Here is a 27,946-nt window from a genome sequence, read left to right as displayed (position 1 = left end):
TATTTGGCCAAAGCATTCTTCCCCTCCAATTAATACCATTTTCTTCTCCACTTGTTTTTCTATAAAAATCATCATAGCTAGTAATTGACAAGCACATGCAAGCTTCCTTGAGAAAAGATTTCAGAAAAATTCATCATATATATCAAGTCATCCATCATGAATTACACACTTGTAATTTTTTTTTTTCTAAGAACCCTTTCCAGCTTCTTAGAAGTTCCCAATCATTTTTAGGAAATCCCATTAAGATTATCATTTTAGCAATCCTTTCAATAATGTAATGCTAAAAGTTCATAGCTAGTTGCCTTTAATTTAAATCAGTAACACAAAATACATTAAATGAGTTAGAAAATCTTGACAGTTTCAGCTCTGCTCTTGTACTTAAGATTTCTTCTGACCTCACTGGGGACATTTCATAGAAACAGAGGGTTTTGTGTAATACTATTAAATATATGAAAATTATTATATATTAATATATATTTTAGCTTACAGAGAGAATACAATTTATTTTCAAACAACAAAAATTGCTATGTTTAAATTATTATTAGATATATCACCAGAACGGAATGCCTAAAAACCGTTTTGGTAATAGATGGCAGGTATCACATCATTAAAGTTTAGTCCAACATTTCAGTCTTCTTATGTAGAGTATGCTTATCACATACTTAATACAGAATGTACAGGATACCATATAAATAGGATCAGCATCTTGATTTATTGCTTATATTTACAATATGAAGATGATGTAAATATCATGGGGATATATTATGTATATTAAATTTCAAACATTTTATTTTCCCCTCTAAGCAAGTCAGATGCTACTTGTTTAGATCCTAACATGAATGTTATGTCCTACACCTTATCAGGATTACAGTAATCAGTTTTACATGGAAAGAGCACATCATGGGCAGCAATTGTTTTGGAGAAAGTAAAAAAAAGGAAGAGAAGTTATTAATTGTAAGGTCAGTAACCACTTATAGGTATGTAGCAGTATCACTGGCAGATTTGGGGAAGCATCTCAGGGTGGAGGGAGTGATTCTGGGAAGCAGGGTATCATTTCCAGTTCTTGAAAGGAGATAAGGGGTCAAGGAAGAAGATTACACAAGGTGAAGATTAACAGGTTTGGGAAAACACAAAAGAAAGCAGCAAAGGAGAGAAGAAATGCATGCAAGTATAATAAAGAGGAAAAACATTGAGAAAAACTAGGATAGAAAAAGACAGTGAGGCAGAGTTGGGAAAAAAGAAGACTTCTAACTCTTCTTCAAGTTGTGAAACCAGAGAGGAAAAGAAGAAAGAAGCAAGAGAAATCAAAATCATCTATCTCCAAAAGTCTTTAAGAAGAAAGTGGCAGAACTTAGATTAATATAGAAATCAAGATCCATATTTTCAAATAAAAGTGATGGTCATGATAAAAAATGTAAAAGAGGAAGCCAGATAAGTGATGGAATACAAGAAAATGGCAGTGCTAATTTTGGAAAAATATTAGTCCTATCTCTGGTGACACAATCACAAAATCAACTTGAGTTGAGACTTATCTGCCCTGAGTTCCCAATCAGAGCTGTCCCAGAATAAACAAAATTGGAGGGAAGACAGTCAGCACGTGGAAAGGACATCAGTACAGATGTCAGAAAAAAGAAACACTAAGTGAAGAAGAGAAGGCTTACAGGGAGAATGAGGAAGGAGAGAGAGAGACAAAATGGGATTAACAGCAAAGAATGATAGAAGCAGAGTGCCCAACAGGAGAACGTGAATGAGAAACTTGGGGGGGGTGCTTGTGAGAAAAAAATAAAATAAACTATTGAGAAAGCAGTAATAAATAAACTTTATGTACTAGGAGGGAGATACTCAGAGGATTAACAGGAAATAGAGTTTTAAATCCGAAGGAGGTGAGTAAAAGGTAGATGCGTGAATGAGAAAAATACACTTTTGCTTAACCTAGACTGTCCTTCTGTAAACAGGAGAAGGAGAAAGGACAGAGAACTATAGTTAGCTCCAAATTCACACTGCAGTCGTTGAAAAAGTTTCTTGTTGACAGTGAGATGGATGTACTGCAAATGAGTTTTAATACTAGTTTGGGCCAATGATGAAGGAACTAGGGTGTAAACAAAAGAGGCTCCATGTGATCATAGCGGGCCAGGCTAGCTCAGGTTTCTGCCTGCGCTTAAATTCCACAAGGGTCAATGTATCATTATAAAAGCTGTGAGTACTTGTTTCTCCCCCCTTGTGGTATGGCCTCCTCATAATTCTGCAGCCACATGCCCCAAGGGTTGCTCTTGGTTTCAATGCTCCTTGAAGTCATGTACAATTTACCTGCACTGTTTAACCAAACCTCATTTCTATTATACCAGCATGGGCAGAACCTCCTGTAGTGCTCAGCAGCCAGTTTAACCCTTCTCCTGTGTTACCAGCTTTCATATCAGCAGAACTAAGCCACCTCTGAAGTTCCTTTTGAAACAAATACTCATAATATCATTAAATATCTGCTCATTTCATGTAAGCAAATTCTTTGGCTACTTTAAAAAAAGACTGTTTTACTAAGAATGTATGAAGCAAAGTAGCCTATATATCAGAACATGAAATCCCAGTGAAATACATAAATCTAAATTAAGAATTACTAATCAATATTTTCCTTTAATATTTTGTACTTGTATAAAGAAATACTTTGCACAGCATATCCTGGTATGCAAGACATTGAATTCTTCCTTGTTGTTACAGTTACTTAAGAATTTTCTGATAAAGTAGCTTTTCATAGGATAAAGGAATATAATTATAATTTGTTGAAACCATCTATGGGAATATTTGGGAAAGTGTCTTAGTCTTGAACGCTGTTCCACCCCTGTATGCCACTTCACAACATTGGTATCATGGAACAGATACCAATTTCAGTAAGAACACACTTCATAATAAACTACTGAGCAGTTGAATGAAAAAAAGTGATCTTCTATCCTCACCCAAAAGGACAGAAGCTCTCAGTATTTACCTACAATAAAAGGCCAAAACTTAAGTCCTTTGTGTTCTCCAATTCAAATGAGGTGAGCACTTCAAACATTCCAGTTGAATGTGATGACCACAGGGTAAATGGCTTTAACAGTATGGCTTTCTTTTCATCTTTTCTACAGCTCATGTTCCTTTATATTAGTAAATATCAACTGGAGAAGTGCCTTAAAGCTTGGATTCTCAGCCAGCGTTGTGACTACTGAAGGGAAGCAAAAGTATCTGCCCCAAAGATATCCATGTATAAGTACACAGAAATGGAAGATACAGACTCCAAAACTGTAAACAACTGAGGGGTAAAAGACAGCAATATAGGGCACCAAGATTGAAATCCCTGGCATAAATCAAGGGAGGGCTCATCAAAGACACTCTCAGCACAAGTAAGTACATAAGCCATTCTTCAACTTAGCTACCATCTACGTCCATTTCCCTCTAGAAACTACAAAAAGCCTTACAATTCCATTTCAGAGCACTAAGCAATTTGCATGACCCCCGTGGGATAGGTGTAAAACATATTGCCTACTCAGACCTCCTAGTCAGATCTTGATTGTGATTACACCCGCATTCATGTATGCTAGACACCTCCCTGGCGCAACAGCCAGCTGCTTCGACCCTAATTTGCACAACCTAGGCCAAGTCCACTACCCACTGCACACTGAGGTGTGTCAGTGTAACATGACTGAGTGCTGTGTTCTCAACAGTAGTAGCTCCTTCCACATGTTCCTTGAAGGCAGCCACTTTCCTACAAGTAAAATTCTTCTTGAATTGTGCAGTGGTGCAGTCCACCGCTCTTTGAAGATCAGGTCTCAGAGACCAGAGCAAGTTATAGCCATATTGATGCACTCATTAAGAATACCACTGTTACTACTTTAAGCATGTTTATGCAGTCTCTTAGTTTGCATTTATTAAAGCCAGAGATGGTTGAGTGAGAGTAAAGAAAACAATATTTAGAAAACAGATGGGTAAAATTAATTAACCATGTTAATGCAAATTTTAAAGAAAGCATTTTCTACAAAAAAACCTGCTGTATTCTAAAGTAATGCTGCAGTATGGTTTGCTGCAGGGATGGGACGAATTTTTTATCAACAAGCAGTGAAATATTTAGGTTAGTGCATTTGAGCAAACATAGTAAAATATACATAGCTCATATACGTCAACAACAGAGCAAATTAATGGTCAACTGATCATTCACTGAATCTGCTGCATTTTTTTTTGCATGTAAAGAATAACATGTAATAGCTCATTTTTTGGAGTCAGAGAAGAACTGCTGTATTACATTCGTCCCTTCCCTCATCTGCTGCACACAGAAACAACAAAAGCAAATTTAGAAGAAGTATAAAAGCAGTAAAGCAGTACCTGACCAGAAAGGAGTGGAGGAAGGGGGAACAAAGCTGTAGTCTGGAGGAGTTACAAAAGAAAACCCACAGAACAAAGAAGGGGCTTAGAGAAAGAAAGAGAAAAAAAGAGAAAAGCAAAAGAACATTGAAATATTGACACAAGATTTAATTAATAGTTTTTTAACTAAATAATTCATTGATAATAAGGAAACTAAAGTTCCCTACTAAGGATGTCTGGAAGGAAATTGACCATAATAACTATAAAATTAATTTTTAACAACTGCATTTTTCAAAGGGTAAAGTAGGAAAAAGACACCCATTCAGGGTTTCATAGAAGCAAATCAAAAGTACAGAGTCTTGCAAATATTTTCAAATTTAATAGATTTTTTTTTCCTTCTTTAATTTGGTGTGCCCCATGTCTTAACAGTCCAAAAGCAGGAACTCATGCATACATAAGAATTCCTCTTGAGCCCAGAAGACTACTCATGAAACTAATGCCTTAATTAGGAATACAGCCTAAGTGCCTGTTGAACTTGGGTCTCATAATATGCATGGGATAAAGTGTGCATTTTGCCTTGATAATCATTAACATCAATAGGAATTCCATGGCTAAACTATATTCTCTAAGGCCCAAACAGCATTGCTCATCTTCACAGTTTTCCCTGACTTGAGAGAAAACACTTGAGGAAGCAAATAAAAATTGTAAGTTTGGTCTAGGAAGAACCAACACATCATCCTAGTCCCAGCTGAAAGGTTAGAGTTGCATTTGCTCTACTGACAAACCTAGAGTCAACACATTTTTAAATATAAAATTAGATGAAATGAACTAAAAATTATTCAAATGGAAATACAGTTTACTGACATGTTCTCACATTTTCCCCCTCTTTTGAAAAGGCAACGAACATACGTACAGTGTACAAAAATCTAAGAAATCTAATAAATTTACTATCTTTGCCCCCAGCTATTATTTTGAAAGGAAAGTTCACCATCAACTAGATAAACTATAATGGAACCTCTCAATTATATCTAATAATATCTATAATTACTGACCAAGAACATTCCTTAAAATGTAGCAGGGTTACATTCATCACATACAGCTGCTTCCCTGAATATATTCTTGTTACTACACATGAAACAAAATCTTTTTGCTTCAAAATCGTCATTTGCAGGAATGACAACAACTATTTTACATAAGAAATTAATCAATAATCCACAGCAGAGGTAATGATACAGTTTTGTGCATCTTACCTGGATGAGAATAGATACATTTGTGACAATGAAACTAAAAGCATAAATAAAACAAACAAGACTGATATCATTTTGCTAAAGAAAAACCCCACAGCACAAACCGACAGCAGTTCAGGTTATTATTGCAAAGTAATAGAAAAGAAACATACGCCAGGGCTTCATGCACACTAGAAACTCCCTTCTGATCCTTAACAGTGATGATCCCTTCCCCATCTCTAATACTAAACAGATCATCTGAAAATGCATGAGATAACCTTAAAAATGTCTTTTTACTGGAGCTAGTAACCCCAGGTGAGAGTCCTGTGTGGAAATGTGTTTCACAAATCAAAAGGGCAACTTGACTCAAGAAGTGTGCCCGTTCCTAGAGAGAAATAACTGCCTTTATTTCTACAGAAGTACAATTAAGCTGTGCAAAAGTAGCACACAGAAATAAAAGCAAGTCAGGTGCTAAATACGGTGTGGCTGGTTCTTTCCTGTCCATACGTTATCTTAATTTTTCTACTGTTATTCCGCCCAATATAACTAGAGGTTTGGTTTTACATGTGAAAGTCTGTACAACTAAACCTATGTGGGCAATGAAATCCTACTAGATATCTACAGATAACTTGCCTATTTTTAAAAAACACTGATACAGGGGTTGATGTTGGCTTTTAAGGAATAAGGCTGGCTTCTTTTGTTTCCTTAAGTGTTGGGGTGACATTTTATTTTACTTTATTAACAGATACTTTTACACAGTTAATGCATTAATAGTAGAATCATGTGATATAGCCAGCTAATATACCTACTCCTAGTTTACAGGTGATGAAAACAGACACTATTTGGCTTTGTAATTTAGGTTAAATTGAAGTCTAAATTTTATAAAGACTCAGATTTCTCATTATGATTGTGCTGTGCATCAGTGGGTTGCAATAGCGTCAAAAATTGTTTTATAGAAGAATGTCAAGTTTTCTTCCATTTTTGCCTTTATTTCATTAAACAGTTGATCACCTCTCTAATCTAAAGTAAGAATAAGTATTTTTTTGGGTAGCAAAACAAAATTTGATCATACTGTGTCTAGAAAAGTCTTGGGCTGAAAAATTCGGAAGGAAGAATGTACCATTCCCCCAAAAATCTTCCTAATTATCTTGAATTTCTCTACTGAGTAAAGCAAATATCTGACAGCTTGTACAACCACATTAAAAGCGTACAATAAATATCAGAACAGAGTGGGTGACTTCTACAAGACCAGGAAACAAAAATGTAAAGTTCTAAAGTTCAAAGTGGGAAGCCAAATTAACTGTCTCCATAAAACAAAGACTTTCGTTCTAAAAATCTAGTATATGCTGAAGGGAGAATCAAATTCCCTGCAAATTACAGCAGGGAACGAGATGATTTATTATGATTCATACCAGAAACTAAAAGTAAACTGAAACACCACTTGATTTTCTTTCCTTCAATGGCTAAACGAAAACATGACAATTACACAAAAAGGAATACAATCCTTTCTCACGTTGTTCTAGAATGCTAAGTTAATTTGTCATTCAATTTCACAGCAGCTCAATGTCTTTGGCAGCAGAAAATTATACAACCCTGTCAAAGTCTACAGTAGTTCAAATCATGTGTTTTAGAAATACTTTTCTCACTTACTTTGCAAATTATATAAGCTAAAGGCCAGTTGTTTTGAACAAGAAGCTGATTCCTTTTCAAAAGATGGCCTATAGACATAGTCATGTGAACAGTATAGTGCAAAACCCTGAGTTGAAACCCAAAACCTCTCTAAAATTAGCATCAAACTGCTGAGTCCATTGCATTACTAGCTTCAGCTCCAGGCTTGTTAAAAAACAGTGTGATACTAAGTAGGTGCACAACTGAAAAAAGGGGAAAAGTGCGTCTCTGTCTCCAGTTGACTGGTCTGGCTTCCTTTCAACAGCTGTTTTTGTTGCACTCAGCTGAAGTGGGAAGAGGTCAAAAAAACAGCTCTGTGGAGATTCTCACTGAGGGCTGTGAAGTGAACTCAGATGTCCAATGCTGCCTCATAACTTATCTGCTTCCCTAATAAATAAAAATGCAGCCCAAAGTTTACCAATTTCTTTGTAAGTTCAGCCCAGTAGGACTCACACAGCCTAAATATATAGTTATTCTAACATAAACTAACAGCACAGCTTTAAAACTGAGCGGCATGAGTCACAGGTGCACTGTTATTCAGGGAAATTTTCCTTATTAAAAAAAAACAAAACAAATGAAAAAGAAACAAAACACACACACACTTATGGAGACAAGTTAACACTTTAAAAGAAAACTGTTGAATCCATTCTATGAAAGTGTCATCCAGAGTCAATCTAGGCTGGCAGAATTGTGGATATCAATTTTATATTTTTTTTTACATATATTTTTTATATTTATGTATATGTATTTATATATACGTGTGTGTATATATATATATGTCCAATAATTGAGAGGGGGTTTGACCAGCTTGGCCTTTGACAAAACCTGCCAGTTCCCACCAGCAAAGTTTGCAACATTAAATGTCTGATATTTACTGCAGTAGAGATGCACTTTCTCATCCCACACTCATCTGAGCACAAGAGCATCCCACAATCATTTCTCTTGCTTTCCACCTACTGCTCAAAAGATCTTTTTGATGGAGATAATTCCTGCTGTATGTGGACTCAAGGATGTACCATAAGTCTTGCATCCTGTAAAGAGTAAAATGATTGAACAAATGCTCTCGCAGACTAATAAGCTGGTGGACAGTACAGGTACATTCCAACTGGCCAAAGAAAGGAAGGAAAACAAATTGATTCTGCTCACCGCCAATAAAAACCAAAACAAAGCATATCCTCTCAAAAATTAGAAGCCTCAATGCTGTGAGGAGGCAAGGGTTGGGGAAAGCATGAGAGATGACAAGAGGAAGAGAGAAGCAAAGGGAGATCACAAGTTTGAGGAGAAAGAACAGGGCAGATAAATTCACCAAGAACAGAGATGCACCAAAATACTGCATAACAGGGAGACAACTAACAGATGTTCTGGGAAACAGTGACAGAAAACAGAAATTGAAGGAATAAAGAGGAATTGGGAGATAGAGACAGAGTAAATGACATGCACAGACACACACTGTTTTTTAAAAATCATGTCCTAAATTATCTTCACTTTAATTAGTAGAGGAAGAATGTCTCTAAAGTTATAGAAATGCTATGGAACAGAGGCAAGCAAGTAAACAAAAGCTCACAAACACAGCAAATGAAAGTAACACAGCCAGCTTCATTATCGCAAAGACTAGGCTTGACTATATGGTTTTTCACAGCAGTCTTTATATTCTTAAAATCCCCATCTATTTTAATTTTCCTCTTATTATCTGTTACAGTACAAAGACACAGACATCATCTGCAGAACTGCAAATCTAATATTTGCGCTTTGACAGAAAGATTATATCCTTCCGAAAAGCCAGCCATGTGGTAGCTTTTAGCATTAACACAGAACTTGTACGTGTCCTAAAAATCATACTAACTTCCTCTTAAGTTGCAATAGGTTAAATAAAGGATACCACGTGCATTGTAAATCTTCTCAGTTTATTTCTTTCTAAACTTCAAAACATATTAACCACTCTTTACATTGTATAGTAGTTCATTAACTTTCAGAACCTTAGAGGCCTGTAAGAAACATTTCAGGTTAAAAGGCAGGCATAAAAATAATTATGATACAGTAAAACTAATGTTTTTTTGAGAATTTTTTGTGGTATTACCGAGATGCTACTTCATATGGCTACACTACAAGACTGATTCATTTAAGTCCCTTTTTAAGGATTAGAAATTGTCACAGATATTATTAACACTTGTAGCTGCGTGGATGCAAATGTCTGGGAAAAAAAAAGGCAGGATGCAATTTAATCTTTCACCAGCATGTCTAATAGATTTTTGAATATCAGGGAGATTTGAAGTTTGGCAGCAAGACAAACTTGCTAGACATGTTTATAAACCTCCTGGCAGATCTGAATCTGCTTAGCTTCAAAAAAATCCTAGCTAAAAGAATTACCATATTAATTGGTTATATGTCAAAAATGGAAAATGAGGATGTTCAAAGTAACTTGTCCTTTAATATTTATATTACAGAAAACAAAATACAACAATTTATCCTACTCACAGTTGCCACCTGTTCTGTTAGTCCTTTGTCCCACTGAATTTTCAGATTCTTTGTATGGAAATTGAAGAGTAGTATCCAAACTTCGAAATCCTTCTTTGAGAGAGTGATGCTTATAGTATTCTACGAGTTCCTTCCAGAAAGGAAAAATACCGTCACTGGAAATTGAAATCACATCCTTTCCAAAGTTCTGGTGCACAGTCAACGAGATTTTTATCACACAAGTAAACACATTTTATATTATGACATCCCATAATATGTGTTTATTTTTAAAAAATCAAGTAACCTAAGCTTTGTCTGCCTTCACATTGCCACTTACCTGGTGTTTGGTTTTTCACTGGGGCTTGGTAGGGTTGGTTTGGGGGGTTTTGTTTGTTTGTTTTTTAAGTAAAACATTATTGTCAGAGTCAATGCTTATTATTCCTTTCAGCAGGGCTGAGTATGTATTTGATTTTCTGAAGGAGGTAGAAGGCAAGGTCAGCTGCTTGTTAGGTATATAACAGTCACTGTCTTTGTTTTTCCAGATTTCTTTTGCAATGCTAAGTGATGTTTATCCACAAATGCATTTATAAGTATATAGATCCAAAATAAAGCATATGGCTTAGCATATAAGTCAACAGCAATTTAATGAGCAGATTCATAAACCATGCAAACATTTCAAGGCTCTGACATTAAAATTTTTGATGGTTTGAGGGCTTTTTTCTTATTTTGGGTTTTGCGTTTTTTTCCAGATAGTGCACACTGACAGAAAAATCCAGTATTTCATGTTGTCCATGGGCCCAATCCAAAAATTTCGCCATCTATGTATACATGCACATATATATATAAACATACATATGCACACACATATATACACACACAGAGACAAATTCTATATGCATGCATAGATACACACATGTAGACACACACATATAGGAAAATACAAAAAATTGGCTCAACTCGTTTACGGAGCCAGTGAGTTAGAGATTGAGAGTAGCCTTAAATAAAAGGACCTGGGGACATTGGTTGATGAGAAGCTCAACAGGAGCTGGCAACGTGTGCTTGCAGACCAAAAAGCCAACCATATCCTGGGCTGCATCAAAAGAAGCACGACCAGCACATCGAGGGAGGGGATTCTGCCCCTCTACTCAGCTCTTGCAAGACCCCACCTGGAGTATTTTGTTCAGTGCTGGAGCTCCCAACGTAAGAAGGGCTTGGACTTTTTGGAGCAAGTCCAGAGGAGGGCCACAAAGATGACCAGAGGGCTGGAGCACCTTTCCTACGAAGACAGGCTGAGAGAGTTGGGCCTGGAGAAGAGAAAGCTCCAGGAAGACCTTATAGCAGCCTTCCAGTGCCTAAGGTGGGACCTAGAAGGAAGCTGGAGATGGACTTTTTACAAAGGCATATAGTGATAGGACAAGGGGTAATGGCTTTAAGATGAAAGAGGGTAGACTTCAATTAGACGTAAGGAAGAAAATATACACTGCGAGGGTGGTGAGGCACTGGAACAAGGTGCCCAGAGAAGCTGTGGATGCCCCATCCCTGGAAGCATTCAAGGCCATGTTGGATGAGGCTTGGAGCAACCTTATTTAGTGGAAAGGTTCCCTGCCAATGCCAGTGGGGTTGGAACTGGATGATCTTTAAAGCCCCTTCCAACCCAAACAATTCTAAGATTCTGAATTGCACTTCGCTCCCCGAGCTGTGAGCTGATGCACATCTCTGAAACTGCTTCTAAGGCACAGTCCAAAGCTGAGTAAAATCTACACCTGCTTTTAACAGTTCCTAATCACAGACCTGCCAGGCACTCCAAGTAAGTAGAAAGACCAGGAGAATAAGAACTGTTTGTGTTTTGTTGTTTGATACCAGCACAGCACACATGCTACAATGTCAGTAACCCAATTTTCTGTCACACATCATCACTGGGTACCCAGACATACAAATTACCAAGACAACAGAGAGGGTGACTTGTAAGTAAGCAGCATTAAAAATGTCAGATTTCTGGAGAAGTGGAAGAATAATTACTATGAAGCTTCTGTTACCTTTTTGCACCACACAGGTTTGTAAGAATTATGCTCTTTGGCAAAGTCAGTAAGAAATTCTACTGGACAGATTTTATTTATTGGCAAAATAAATAAAACGGTTCCAAACCGAGAAAAACATTATATTAGATCACAAAGACTCTGTTGCTTTTAAAAGCTTGGGTTTTAATACCATTCTTCTATGAAAACTGTAGACAAAGCTTTAAAACATTCACTGCATAAATCACAGTAGCAAGCTCGCAAAAGGATAAGCAAGATAAGCAACCACTGTCAGCGTGGATGGAGCTCCTCAGGAGTCAGTCACTTTACCATGCACCTTATTTTGCACCTTGGCCTGCTTTACACACTCAGCACATTTTAATTATTCTTGTGGAAGTTTTTCAAATGTACCATGAAAACTACATACAAGAGCTGTTCTACTTTTCTTACCTCCAAGGTGACACAGAACAGTGTCATTTGCAGATTGCTACTTTAGGTTTCCATGACTGCTGTCTTTGTCTCTTTTCTGCTCCCAGTTCTACTCAGACTAGTTTTGTTCCTCTCTGCTTCCATACACTGTTACTTTTTCTCTTGCATCTACCCATAACAAAGCAGTTGTTCCATAGCATGTGCAAACAGTACATACACTATCACTTGCCTACTTAACTCCCAAGGGCAGATTTCCTAATACCTAGCCTAAAACTGAGTTCTGAAATTAATTTTTCCTAATTGAACGTTAGCAAGGCAAAATTGGTAGTTATGAGGACTTTACACTATAAATGTCATTTGTCCTCTCAATTCTTTGACACTAGGAGTATTCAATTTGTTTCTTTTTTATCCAAGTTTGTGTCCTGTACTTGTACCTCTGATAATTCAGTTCTTTTTTGAAGCCTGTATCAGTGCATTGAAGTCCATCATTGCCATAAGAAATTACCTGGAAGAATGTGACTCCAGCTCAGATGCTTTGTCAAGATCCTAAGAGCATTCATACATTCCCATCAGTTTCCAGTGAATTGTTTGTAGTGTTTGCAGACTACATAACCACCTCCTTCACGCATCTGAGGAACACCATAATTTCTGTTGCTACCAGTGATAAGACCTCAGGGTCTCAGCCCTAACACTAAACTCTTCACTGGTTTGTGTCAGATGAAGATATTGAGAGTGCAGAAACAGCTTGGTGCGTTCTTCAGGGAAGCATAGATTTCTGCTTGATTTTTTAGCACTTGTAGGATGCTTTCAATTTACAGAATATCAGTGGTTAAATTAAAATAATTTCTAAGGCTCCCGATTTAAAGTTCCTCTCCCTTCTCTTGTTTTGTGTCATCCTTCATTTTTATTTATCTTTTCAGAGTACTTGCATATGCATGCTGGAAGACTGCAGCATAAGTTTTAATCCAATTGATTGCACTCAATATGATATATTGAATGAGCTTCCTTTAACAATGCATCAGAAAATGCTTAAGCAGTAAAATTTTACACAGTCACTAAGGTAATTTATTCAGACACCTTGTATTTATGAGACTTGTCTGAGCAAAATGACCTATCAAGAAATGCTTTCAAATTAAAGTTCAAAAAAAGGTATTTCTTTCCAGTATAAGATGACTCCAACATAACATTGAAAACTCACTGATCTGGACAGTTACAATACCAAACTCTCATTTCTGGGAATGAACTATGCCTACAGTTGGAGTGAAAGTTAATGAGAGCGCCTATATTTTGTGTGTCATTACTGTAGTTTGCCAGTGAGTGCTGCCACAGAGTGAGAGGTCAAAGCGGCCACACAGTTGCTTTAATCTAAAGTAGTTGATACTGACTCAGGATGACTGTTATTCCAGCCAGGACTTCTGAGCTATTAGCAGTGTAGGCAGCCCTATTCTCTAGCTGCACTTCTTTGCCTGGTGCACCAGGACCAGACCACCAGCCCCTCCCAAGATTTTTTTTGAGCTCTCTAACACATCTGCACCCTCTGAACTTATACATCAATAGGCATCACTATGTTCAGCAGAGCAAGTGCACGTGTGCTGGGCTGGGAAGGAATCTTCACCTAACTGCTTTTAGGGATCATTACTATATACAGAGAAATATTTCCAAAGACATCAAATTCTCCTTTCAAGATTCAACCTAACACCATAGTGGCCCAATGCATGGGATTCAAATCCCTCCTCTCCTCCACATCACTGCGAGGGACACAAGTCCAGTCTTAAATATAAATGTGTAGTTTTAAGCACATACTACTATCACTCCGAGCATAAAGAAAAAAAATGTAAGAAATCCTATTAGCAGATATGGAGGCAATTCAAATCTCTCACTCTCAAAGCCTTCTATAAGTTCACAAACCAAAGCAGCTCACAATAACAACAGCAGCTACATATAAAATAGCACAGTTAAAAACCTAATCAATGCTTACCATTAAATTTTTAAATTTTCTATTTTCTGCAATGTGGAAAAAGCCATCTCTTGTTAAAATCTTGATGTGTTTCACTTCATTATTGTACCTGTAGGCAATGAGTAACTTATTAATATAAATGTGTTTTTAATCAGACGCAATCAATAACTACCTGAGGGCATGCCCCAAAAACATCATACAAATACATTCTTAAGACAAAAATTTATGTCTGTGCCAAAACAAAGTTGGCATATAATTAACCAAAAATATTTATTAAAGTACAGCTGAAGAGGTAATCTGTATTCAGAAAAAGTCACAGCTAACTGCTCATTCTAATTGGGAATTCCCATATATTGGTTACTTGTATATTCATATTGATAAGCAACATGAAAGCAAAGACAACTCTCAATAATCTACAGAACTTATGAACCCACATTTTACTGACACGTCCAAGATGCAAAAGGCACCAACAAGTTCTCACTGAAGTCAATGAGACATTCACTTCAGAGAAGCAGATCACTAACTCCAAACGCTTGCTTACACTTAACCAAGGTACTAGACCACCATTTTTGTAGGCCCATTTGCTAAAACAGCATTGAAAAAGCATTGTTACTTTCCTACTATAAATCCTGGCATTTTTATTAGCAATTTCATTTTTCCTATATTGACTCTCTTAAAGGCTGCGTATGTTCATATCAATTGAAACAGGTTTTTACTTTTCTTATTTATTTCAAGTATTATCTAGACATAAATGAGAACAGGAAAACTTTCTGTCGTTGATCTTACTCCACTTACTTAATACTAATTGCATATTCTCCTGACTCTTTGGTCCTGTGCCGCACCAGGTAAGTGCTATTTACTCTGTTAATAAGTTCACTCTCTGCTTGAAATCTTTCCATTGCTCCTGCAAACCTGTAACAGAGAACAATAAAAATTGCCTATGTTTTTCTCAAAGGTACAAAGAAAGGTCTATTAAACACACGATGCAGAGTCCCAACATTCTGCATATGATGGGGACTTAAAAATACATCAGTCACAACTGAACACCTCTTCCAGACCTTTGACTGAAGAATAAAACATTAAAAAATGGGAGGGGTAATGGGAGGGGATGTGGGGAATTCTTGATTCGAAAAATATTTGTACAGACATTGAACACAATATTAAAGGAAAGTAGTAAAGTCTGAGTATTAGCTGAATGACTACTGGACTCAATAGCACACAAGACCACAAATTTTCTGCATCATATTGCAGATGAAACAATAAAACAGTGGTCCACAACCTTTGAACCTCCCTGAGGTCTACTGGGTTTTACCTTAAGAGTGGAGAACAAGCCACGGTATTATATTAGGTCAAAAGCAGACTTATACAAAAGTTTGGTATTTACACAAACACGCTATTTCATCTGATTTCAGACACGTTCATAACCTATAAAGGCTAAAGTGTAACAGGCAGACTAAACACCAAGAAGCAAGAAGAAAATTTCAGCCTAATATGTCCAAATTTGAAAGAGCTGATGCTAAGAGGTGAAAGCTAGGACAAATAAACCAGCAATTCTACAGCCCAACTGCATAAGCAGATTTCTACCCTTTCTGCCTTGCTGGTTTAGACGTGACTTCATGAGAGGCTGTCAGGAGACATTTGTTTGCAAAACTAGAGTTTAAACTGTTAATTGAGGAAAGCGACCTAGTGTCCAGAGAAATTGTCCTTATTTTACCACTTTTTAGAAAGTAGTCTATAGAAGCAGTCAACATCACAGACCTCTACTAGGCAAAATTTCATACTAATACATGACTAACAATGAGAAGGAAGCTTTAAATAAAAAGTAGTTATTTTATGAAACACACAAGGGAATATGCATTTTTCAAGCTCATCATGAAATACATGACTTTTACAACAAGTTTCAGCCTAAAGTAATTCTTCAGTTAAGTATTACAAATCTATAGGAGATAAAGTCCAATTCCAAAGATATGATTTCTTCTAACAAAATTATAAATAGAGTAAATGCTAGAATTTAATTTAAAATACCAATTTTAAATATTAAACACTCTATTAGGCTTGTTGTGAAAAATCAATATTTGTTTAGATCTGATTCTGATTTAACTTTTGGCAAACTAGAGGAAATCACAACTCACGTCGAAATGACAAAGCATAAAACCAGTAAAAGAACACAAGTGATGTGTATTCTGTTCTCTCAGAATCATCATATTTTTTCAAGAAGTGAACTGAATTCCAGTAAAGAGCTCACACACTACATAAGCCCCAGGCCAGTAGTGGTTGTCATTTTGCTACACTATTCAATCTCTACAGCCTTTTTTGTTGTTGTTTAAAAGGAAATGCAGAACGATTCATGAGACAAGATGTATTTAACATTATTCCTTCTCTTTATTCACTTAACACATTAAATCTGCTTGCAGGTTTCATATCATACTCGCCTCTTTTTATTCTCTTTCAGACCTCTGGGACTAAGGCTGCACAACTACAGACTTGCAATCAAAATGTCAAAATCATTAAGCACTTTATTATATCAGAAAATGCTTTTAGGAAATGTATGGTGTTGCTTTCCCAAACCATTACGCAATGCCTTCTTCAGAAGCCTAGACAGGCTAAACCAATATAAATTAAATTATAATAAACCCACTTGTCTTTCTATGACTGATTATTTCAAAGAGATTCTTGTAAGACTAGACAGGGACTCACCACAGTTGTGAAGAGTAGTCTACTGGTTTAGGAACCTAGGACATGAAAAGAACGAAGATCAAGACTTTTTTTTCTAATCAGCACAAATTAGACAGCATTGATCTAACTGTCAATATCCAGATTAAACAAGTTAAAAGAAATAGACAATCTAATTAGTCTGCAAGTCTTTTTTTTTTGAATGAAGTTATAATAAAAGGCAAATATTCTACACCATTCTGCAAGTAGTTAGGAATATTTTAACTTTTTGTTGCTGTGACATATATTTTAATTAATAGATTTGTCAGAAGTTTTTCTGGCAGTGCCTACATTCAAATTTCACGCATAAACTAGCCTAACACTACCTATTGTTGAAAAATACCATTAAAACGTGCAACAAATTTAGAGTAATATGTATAAAATTCACTTCATATATAGCCTCAGAAAGACTGTCTACTAGGAAATACAGTGTATAATCTTCTGAGAAAGTTGAGGATAATCCATGGATTGGGTTGCATTGACATCATTCATTCTTTTCTGTTGGACTTGGTTAAATTTTGTAATGGATTTTAATAAGCATAGGATTTGATAACCGAATTCAATTTAAAAAATAATCAATCAACTTGCAAAATGGGCGTTACATGTATACACAGACATATACACAGATAATGTTTAAACGTGCACAAGGTGCACAGTATTGCAATCCCCATGAAAATCAGCATTCCAACTCGACCCTCTCCCGCTGGTGTAGCATACTTGGGTACTAACCTAACTCTTCTAAAAAAAAAATCTGTGAAACTTGCAAAGTGCTGGAAAAGTTATTTTAGTAGAAACTTAACATACATCTTGCAGACTTATAACCTGATGTCATATATTCTTAGATAAGCAAGCGATATTTTGTGTTCCAGTAAAATCAAAGAATCTTTTATTATTTTCCGGAATCTAATAGGGAGAAAAATTACAGTAACATTCCTCTCACATTTGTTTTTTCATTTGTGATATATGGAATCTCTTCCAACTGATACTTCCAAAACCAGATCAACTCAGGAACACAGGCCTACAAACTTAGATTAATTGAAACTTAAATTAATTACAGTTCTCAGTATCAACCAAGATCTCCTGTCAAGTCTCTAGACCTTGAAATAAATTCAAGCAGCAGGACAAAAAGCACCTCCCTCCACAAAAAACTAAACCAAATCAAAATAAAACCAAAACATAAAAAACCTGAATACAAACTCTCCACCTCCCTGTGTATTTAATCACAGCATTCTGCACTTAAAGTTGCAAGAGTCAAATGCAAAAATTTTTGTGTTAATCTGTCCAAAACAGTATGGTATATTCTAGCAACATTGCTGAGATAGTAACAGGCAGCTTTTGGATGGAAAAAAAGCAGAGCAGCAAAGTATCAAGCAATTACTGAACCAGGGTATTGTAAACTAGATGACAGCAGACAGTCCAAATTAAAGGAATGTACAGAGGAATATTAAGCGTATTATCTTTGAATCTCCTCTAAAAACCACAGTCATTGAAATGCAAAATTACTAACCTATTGAAACAAGTAAGAATTGGTACAATTTCAGTATTTTAAGGCTTACATCTTCATGCTAAGAAGCCTCAATACTAGGGTTATGTGATGCACTTACTCCAAACACTTCACTTCAAACTCTGGCTAATTGCATTAGCTAATTTCATGACACTTTTATTGAGCAAGTTTTCAAAAAAATTAGATTAGAATTAAACTAGTAAATGTCCTAACATCTCTCTCTGCAAAAAAGTAAATAAAACTGCTCAGATTTCTGTGATAGAATAGGGTTTGGGCTAACTTTACTTAAGATGCAAATTCCACCTCTGCATTATTAAGATTAATTTCCATGAACAGAATTTTGTAGAGTTAACAAAAGTCCTGCTTTCTGCCTTTGACATAACTGTCACTCATACATCACCACCTACTCAAATGCTTCTCAACCCAAGATTGTTATGATAAAATTCTGAATTTTACACGACAACCCAAAATTTACATTTTTTTCTAAATAACAACACAGACACTACTGTGGAACACCTGGAAGTTCTCTGGGATAAAATCATGGTTGTGTGTTCAGTTTGTACAATAGTAAATCTACCTAGGTGTTAAAATCATCATTTAGTCTAGTTCTTGAGAGAGAAAAAGGAAATCTGCATTATTTGCAAATAGCATAGACAAAGGGCTCTAATAGCATTTGCAGTGCTGGTAGTACAGAAACCCCTTCCAACTGCAGGGGGCTGAACAGAGCCAGGTTCTACCACTGACAGCAGCAGTGCCATTCCATATCCCTGCAGCTACTGATGGTGTTACTCGGGCAACTCTTCCTCTAATGGTGAGACATGGAAAAAAGTTAACAGACTACGAATATGCTCACAAAGAACTCCTGTGAGAATGTTTTAGTGAAGCAACCAGATGAGACGTTTCAAGGCCAACAAGGCACTTAACAGAGTCTTTACATGCTGAGAGATATTTCAATAATACATTTCATCTGTAGAGGTACTGCACCTTTAATGATTTGTATTATACCCCACAGGACTAATTAAATAGTATGCATTCTATCAGCAGCACGAGAAAAAAAGAATAGTTAAAAAATCCCAAACATTCTTGATTTGTCAAGTAGTCCCACTATGCTGGAAAGAATACAAAAATTCAAAATCCTGTCCTTCAGAGAAGTTAAACAATAGATCGGTAGTTCTTTTCATTAATTTTGAATGGATATATATATATTTGTATAACAAGTGTTGTTCATTGTCATGAAACACAGTAAAATCAAGTGTTATTTCAGAAGCTCTCAGCTCATACTGTGCTATGTATCCAATGCCTCTCCGTAAATGAGAAAACTGGAAGAAAGCTAGGAAGAACCACATATTACTCATATGGTACAGAAAATGTCTGCCGACATACACTACTTATCACAAAGAGGAAAAATTGTTTACAGATACATCTGCGAAAAGTCTGGAATACAGATATTCTGGACCTCAGCAGTTTTCCATTCAATATTCATTCCTAAAGTCTTTTGACGTATATATTCTATGCTGTTTCTGGGCATTTTTACATTGACTGGTTGTAAAGATTGTTAGACTTAATAATAACAGTAAAAGTTATAGCATGTTTAAAACCTGATTGATGTTTCAGTATCTTTAACTGCATCATTTGTCATAATAAGATGTTTATAGTTCATCCTTCGAAGTTAACAGTGGTGAAGCATCAATTTATCTTTTTGTTCTGATCACGACACAAGTTGGTAACATATCATGAATAATATTTATTCACTCTGCAAAACTGTATTATTTTCAAAACTTGTCTAAATAGCATATTTCTAAATTTAGCAGAAAGCTTTATCACTAGACAGCAGATCTCCATGATGCCTGAGGAGCTTTTTTTCCTAACTTTGGATATCCCGGTTCCTCTGCTTTTGGAGTATAGCGGTGGTTCCTAAAATATTGCTACTGTTGCTGTCAATGATACTATACAATGACTGGCTGAGTGGCTCCAAGAACCTAAGACAAATATACAGCAGGCACTGCCTGTGTTCAGGATAGTGACACCGTGACACAGAAAATCCACAACTTTTACAAGAAGCAAGGAGTGAAGGGAAGAAAGCTAAGTTTACAGAACATTTTCATCTTTACTCCAGATTTCTCATCTCACCCAATCTAACATACTTTGCACCTACAAATATTCTGTGCATCCCTCTTCAAACAAAATTCTGAAAATATCGGGTACTAAAGATGTCTCTGCATATACTAATGTATTTATATTCTGTAGGATCACATGTATATTTCTTTTAGAAACTAAGGCACAAAATAAGCCTTAACAGCATACCAAAATGCAGGCACTAACAGCTGACTCTACCTATTTCAAACTATTTAAGTGGCTTATCTTGATCACAGTGAATGAAAGCAATTCTACAAGTAACTCAAACTGTTGTGAATCAAGTTAAAAGAAGTTAAAGCTGCTCTAAAGCAAAGTAAGGAATAGGATCCACCACTGTTTTTACAGATTTACATCAATTAATCTCAAAGGGACATATAGTAATCTGATGCACAGTGCTACAGAGGGCAGAGAATGAAGGAACAAGTGTACAGTACATTGGTGCATCGTTATGTCTGTATACAATTGAGTGCATATTATTTCATATTTTCCTGATTGGAATCCTGAACCTTCCTAGATTGAGAACAATCTTGTGTGAAATAAAGGCAAGTAAAAACCTATAGAAAGGACAAAGTTTATTGAGTAGTCTGCATTTAAACTTTTATATTAGTTTTACTCTTACATATCTTTACCCTCACAACCTATGGTGTAATCCCTCTCTCTAACCCGAAGTGACTGAGGAATAGATTAGAACCATAGTATTCCCACCCTGCCACTAGGGAAGGAAGAAACTGCACTTTCACATAAAATGTGTTTGTTCTGTACTGTGGAAATTCTAAATTTGGACATTTCTATTTCTTAACATTCCCAAAAGTTAAATATGCTTCTCAAACATATTTTCCTGACACGTCCTGACACCCAATAAACAAAAGCATCAAAATGCTATATTTTAAGCAATATCAAACATGAAATATTAAGATTTTAGTAAGGCACGATAAAGCGATAGTACAAACAAGGCAGTTCTTCTGTAAGATGACAAACAGAATTAAACAATTGTACTTACACACGGGCTAGGCTTTACTGCATCACTTGGGAAGAATCCAAGCTCTCCTGTTGTTAGATTTCTGCCCTAGAAAAAACCCAACATTTTCCATTTTTGAGACATGACTGGAATTAATAATCAATAATAATACGTGCATAGGGCTTTAGGACAATAATAGTATAACAATTAGTCTGTAAAATAAAATGCTGTTTTAATGAAGTGTTACTCAGCAGTTGGAGGGGTGGGGAGCCTGGGTTTTTTTGTTGTTTTTTCTTTTAAATTTATATAATCCAGTAATAATTATAGCTGATACACCTGAGAGCTCTAACAGAGGAGACGCAAGAAGGGAACTGAGAGCTTGGGCTGTGATTCCCAGTTCTGTCAACGTCTGCCAGTATCCAATATCTTCATCAACATTAATTATCTCCTTTCAAGTTACATCCTCCTCAGTTGGAATCACTCTAGTGAAAGGTGCCACACAGCAACATTACAGCTCCTCAAAATCAGTACACCACCATGCAGCAGCAGTTGCAGCAGCTGAGAAATTATGCTAAGTCCAATGGGAACTTATGGCTAATATTCCATCAGCAAATTAACATACAAAGTTCTATAGTTGTTTCCATAAGTGATGCAAAGAATTTAAAATAGGCTGGGCACAAGAATACTAACAGTTACAAATTAACTCTCTGATATATTCACAACATGTTGTAGATGTGCCCACACAACCGAGAGACCAGCTGCAGAAATGCATCCAGTATGGCCTATATTGAGCCTTGAATAGCAACACAACTGCTGCCCCAAAGCTGTGGGACCACAAAGTTGCTCTGGGTTTCCAAGGGTCAATAGGGACAGACCCCTGCGTTACCTTCTGAAAGTGCAAGAGGTGTTGATAATGTTTGTGGTGCTCCCTCCTGCAAGTCATAATTAGTCAGGATACTTACAGGATTATCTTTTACTATTTTTCCAGAAATGTATTTGCATAACTCAAAATCTAGAATGAAAGCTAGATTTGATCTGCAGACATGTAAATGCCTCAGTTTCCACAGAACTATGGCAAACTGAGCTGTTCTATGATCTGAAGTAAAAGATAACAAAAAAAAAAAAAAAAAAGCCACATAAGAGCCACTGAAGAAAATGGAGCATGTACAGGAAGACTGAACCATGGGACAAATACGGTGTAGAGCTAGCATTACATTACCTTACCTGGCTTAGATACTGCTAGCAGTACATAGTGGTGTGAATCACAGCTTTAAAAGCCACCAGAGCAACAGAGATCACCACATTAGCTGTGATCTGTACTGGTTAAATCATTATCACAACACAAACATCATAACGTACATACATTCAGAATAAGGAAGCTGAACTACAATCCACAGGCCATACTGTAATGCATATGTGCATTTTGACTTTAAGTATTCTTTAGGCAACCAGTTAATGGCACTCGGAGGCAAAAAATAATAACTGGGAGGACACTGAGCATTCATTGAAATGAAGTGATGAGAAACTACATCATCAGTGGACAGACATATGAGATACACAGAACCCAGACATACTCTTTGCTCAAGCAACAACCCTACAATTACTTCAGACGTCAGCGCTTGTTGGAACGTGCTGTTCTGTGCAGCTGTGGGACACAGATGTGTAGCTTTGATGGGCTAGGAGAGGCTACAAGTGAAGTACACGTTCTAGGGCCAGCACACCACAACCAAGGTGAAAGCAAAAGTAAAGAAGTCACAGGAACAGTCTCCCTCATCACAAAATAGCCCCTAGTACTGGCATTTTAAGCAATTACATGAATGTAACAAGCATCAAGACAACACAAGAAAGGCTGCATCTTCTGAAGACAAGCTTCACCTGAGGTAACTGCAGATGGCTTTGTTAGTTAAATAAAAGCAGATCCTTAAACAGAACAGGGTTTGACTGTTTACATGTTGCTGAAGGAAACAGCTCACGTTAAAATGCTCTGTCAATAATGAGGCTCATAGAAATAATCTGATAATGTCCTCAGAAGACCAGGTTATTTTGTTTACCTTTAGAAAGCCTAACTGAATTCATCAAGGCTTGGTATAACATACACAAAACCATGACCTGTTGTCAGATTATGATTTCAAACTTTACGATCTATCTATCAACTGATTAACAACATCAAAATTATTATGCCACCATACTGTACTTCTACTAATCATTTCTTTCTCCTTTATTTTTCCTGCTTTCTAATTGCTCATTCTTTGATGCATAAGCATTTCCCTGCACGGCCTTATAAAGGCTCATGGTTGTTATAAAAGCAGAAGCAAAGGACTGGACAGAACTAGTTTTAAAATATATGTTATGTATATACTATTACATTGTATTTCTAAATTATCATATTATATATTAAAATATAAATTACACGTATGTGCATATATGTGTGCATGCATAGACATACATATAAGGGCCAATTAAACTCTTCAGTTAATTTGTTTCAATGACAGCCTCAGCAAGACTAGAAGCTGATTCACAACTCTTGCTATTAGGGAGACTTTCTGAAGCCATTTGACATATTTGCTCTAAATTTCCAGACTGCTGCCTATTACTTTGCTATGCAATACACATTAACTTCATTGGATGTGCACAGAACTAGAACTCCAGGACAGCTAAAACTTATGAATTATGATGTCCTTAACCCATTTTCATTTGTTTACTGCAAAATGCAGTAAAGAAAGGAAGGAGACAGACAAAAAATTACAAACTAAATCACAAACCTAAAGGGGAAAAAAAAGCACTTTCAAGAGGCAGTGCTGCCTCCCCAGTGTTTCAATTTTATGTCACAGGTATATTTACAATATACTTAATGCCTTTTGGCTGTTTACAACAGGAGCACTAACTACTGAAGCATTAGCATTACGTCTGTAATAGCTATTACTCGATACGGGTTTAATCTGCATCAAAGAAAAGCTGGTTTTGAAAAAAGGAAAGAATCAGTGCAGGAAATATCTGTATTCTTTTGGCATACTTGAGAAACATGATTGCCTGAGGATGGCAGGTAATTGCAATGCAAACCTGTAAAACTAGAATTGCATTATATCTTATGGTAGGCATTGCAGCACCCCTCCAAGTCTACCCTCAGGTTAAGTAAGTACCAATTCACTCAAACAAAACTTGGAGAAGGGAAGAAATATTCACATCTATAATAAAAATCTGACTACTTCAAAGCTTCACTACTACAGCTGAAACAACTAGCAGTGCTCTGGTTAAGGGGTCTGAAATTTCCATTTAAAACACCCAAGTTGTCTCCCCTGTCCATCTTCCAAGCGCCGCCTCCTTGACTTATTTCATTCTGCAAGTGATGTTAGCCAAGCACCAGCTAGGCAAGCAGCACAGCTCTTCTAGTCTTGCACCTTGTCTGAGTAAAGGAAAGATCTACGAATATTCACATAAGACCATCCTTCTCTTTATATGCAGCTGGGTGTTTACTGAGAGCAAATTAACTTGTGACAGTATCAACACCCCTGTATTACACATTCTCTTTGAAGAAAGCTTAGATTTTGGATAATACCAGCAAAGAGGCAGAAAGCAAATTCATGGAATCCAGACATGCTTATCTTTGCCACCTTGTTTCTGTGATTGCTCAATTTGCCTCTCAGAAAAGTATTTACTGTTTCATAAAAAACAAAAAAAAACAAAAAAAAACCCAAACCCCCATACTTCTGTTTTCCAGACTGCATAACAGAGATTCATGTGTATACATGGCCTTGAATTATTACACAACTTACCATATTAATTGCTACATGATCAAATATTAACTAGGCAGAATTTTAATGTCTATCAAAACATATCTGATTGCATTTAAGCTATACCTTAAGCACTGCTTAGTAACTTGTGTTATTTATCTATTTAATGTACTCTAGATGAACTGCTACCATGTTCTTGAAGATTTATTTACAGGGACTTTGGGGTGCAAGAATGAAACTTTACACAATATAGGAATTACTGGCACTTCAGAAGTAAAAATGTTTGCATGAGATATTTGTTTTGAGTATAACACCAAGTATTCTTTTTCTATTCAAAAAGGAAAATGTTACAAGACTAATATATCCATAAGAACTTAATATCTAAGAGTAATGGAACATAATAATTTACTAAATGATACAATACCTGCCAAAATAAGCTATGTGCATCTCCTCTAATTAGTTCAATAGTGTCCCCAATCTGGATATGCAATGGTGGACCATCTTGTGTTGCTGGCTGAGGTATTCCATTGTAATTTCGAATGACTTGCATTTTTGGTAAACCTGAACAAAGAAACAAAAAGAAACAAACAAAACACAACTCAGCATATATTTTTAATTAATGACTACTTAAAAATCCTGAAGACCACAAAAGAAATCAATCAACAAAACAGACATTCTGCCTTACATTAAAAAAAAACAAAAAACCAAAAAAACAAAACAATCAAGGCACTAAGGCAATACTTTAATACTATACTGTGTCCAACCTAATAGAAAAGAATGACTTTGAAAAAAACATTTTCACCCTTCCTTCCTCCTGGGGTAAAGTCGAGTTCATGTCTACAGAGGCTCTTTCCTCTCCATGTGTACTCCTAGATCTCCATAAGGTTCAAATATTAAGCCTACCTTTGTAGTTCAAGGCAAAAGTTGTGAACTAGTATTAAGGACACCAATATGGATAATCTCATCAGCTTTAGATCAGTATTATCACAAAGCCTACTGCTGATGTGAATGTGTCCAGGAGTGTATACTTCTAGGCTTCTCGTAAGACTTTTTCTTTTTTTCTTTTTCTTTTTTAATTTACAGGGTTTTTTACAATATTTTGGATGCATGCAGCAAAGTCTGGATCAATTTAAAGTTTCACTTTCAAGTTTGTCCACATCAGTCCTGGTTGCATCAAGACAGCTATGACTTTGTTGGGCTTTTTTTTTTTCTTTTTTTTTAGAGGAAGCAATTTGTTTCTTGAGACACAAAATATTTTCCCCAAAGATTAGTGTCTCTGGTTGTACAAAGAACTCTCACTGTTTTTAACTGCAGTTCAAGAGCTCTCCACAAGCATATAACAAATGTGGGGGAGAGGGCAGGATTTCAGCCAGAAGAGAAAACTGTGGGTACTGCAACTCCATGTGCTATAACGGCATTGTTAAAAAACGAGTTAAAACATTACAGACACCCAGTCCATAAGAGCATGTTGTGATATTATAAGAATACCTGAAATCAAGTGATGTACCATCCACTCCACAACAAACACAGTAAAGGCTTAAAACCTTTTAGAAAAGCTTTTTTTTCTACTCTACACTGCCAAGCAAAGCATCATTTTAACAGACCTATTTTTATTTACTGTCCCTGTATCCTTAAATAAAACTTCATCTAATAATTTCTCTCTTCTAAACTGCACATGGAATGTTAAAAAATTCTGCACTTAAGTGGGCATATCCATTTATAACCTTAACCGGAATGTTTTTAGTTAAGTAAGATTTTGTAAGAATGTATAAATAAACACAAATAAGAAAGCAAACATGCAAAGTCAAGGTAGCTGGGCTGCGGTATTTAACCAGTTCTTGCCAGAGTCATTATAAACTTAATTATAACAACAAAGGGTCCACAAAAGACCTATTTCTGTTGCAAGGTCACTACTGCAATTCAGTAGTGGCAAGAAATACAACTATCCATTATGTCCTCTAAATAGTACGAAACATGAAAGAGAGAACCTTCAATAAGTATTATTCCCTGTATTTAAGAATAAATGCTAATCCAAAGTGCTGAGGAAATGTCAAGTAAAGCAATACTGGCTCTTAAGTTATTAAAAAACAAATGACACCACAATTTTTACTATTTCTTCAAGCTATCTGGTATACTTAAAAAGAGCACCTAAGTGTTAACAAGCCATTATACCTCTTAGCTAAACACTAGACTTAGCATTATCTCACAAATGAAGCTGCCATGCTTTCAAGTACTGATTCAAATGTTGCATCTATCGCATGGCAAACAGAAGCAATGCTGCATACAAGAACCTACTCAAAGCTAACAAGTTTGTCATAATGCAATAGGACAAAAATTTGATCACAATATAAATGACAGCTCTCGTGATAAACTGGAAACACACACTTATCTCAGAGACATACGTGGAAGTTGAAATAAATGCATAAAACATTTTTCATATTATGAAACCTTGTATTAGTGATTTAGTTTATCACATTTGTAGTGTGTAGATACAATATACTTTAAACACTACCTTTGTATTGATCTCATCAGAGGATAATCAAGAAATACTCTCAACACACTTTTCAGTGCAAATCCTGGGTTTTTTTTAAGATATTATACTTCTGAAATTATTAATCATAAACATGTGTAAAATTACTTCTTATTTCTATTTCACTGGTAATTATTGTTACTGGCAACTCTGAAAATCAGGCCAAGAGATGTAGGGGAAAAAAATCATGCTTTGTCAACTGGAAGAATTATTCAAAAGATAACACAGAATGAATCACTTTAAAACATATCATGCCTAGAATACTTGGTCTAATTCAATATGCTTAATTCCATAAAATCC

At 36.0% G+C, this 27,946-nt stretch overlaps 1 protein-coding gene across 1 annotated transcript in view; it reads right to left on the bottom strand.

The window, feature by feature from the left end:
* Positions 1-27,946, bottom strand: part of VAV3 (vav guanine nucleotide exchange factor 3) — a 167,329-nt gene that overhangs the window by 5,283 nt on the left and 134,100 nt on the right. The window contains exons 20-25 of the mRNA XM_069862564.1: positions 25,541-25,677; positions 21,428-21,493; positions 16,773-16,807; positions 14,871-14,987; positions 14,097-14,184; positions 9,696-9,825 (exon numbers count right to left, since the gene is read on the bottom strand). Coding sequence (XP_069718665.1) covers positions 9,696-9,825; positions 14,097-14,184; positions 14,871-14,987; positions 16,773-16,807; positions 21,428-21,493; positions 25,541-25,677 — 573 coding nt within the window. The remainder of the gene's footprint in view (positions 1-9,695; positions 9,826-14,096; positions 14,185-14,870; positions 14,988-16,772; positions 16,808-21,427; positions 21,494-25,540; positions 25,678-27,946) is intronic.

Source organism: Phaenicophaeus curvirostris, chromosome 8, assembly GCF_032191515.1.
Source record: "Phaenicophaeus curvirostris isolate KB17595 chromosome 8, BPBGC_Pcur_1.0, whole genome shotgun sequence".
Taxonomy (NCBI): Eukaryota; Metazoa; Chordata; class Aves; order Cuculiformes; family Cuculidae; genus Phaenicophaeus; species Phaenicophaeus curvirostris.
The sequence above is the reverse complement of the archived record's forward strand: the minus strand, read 5'-3'. Positions and strand labels throughout refer to the sequence as shown.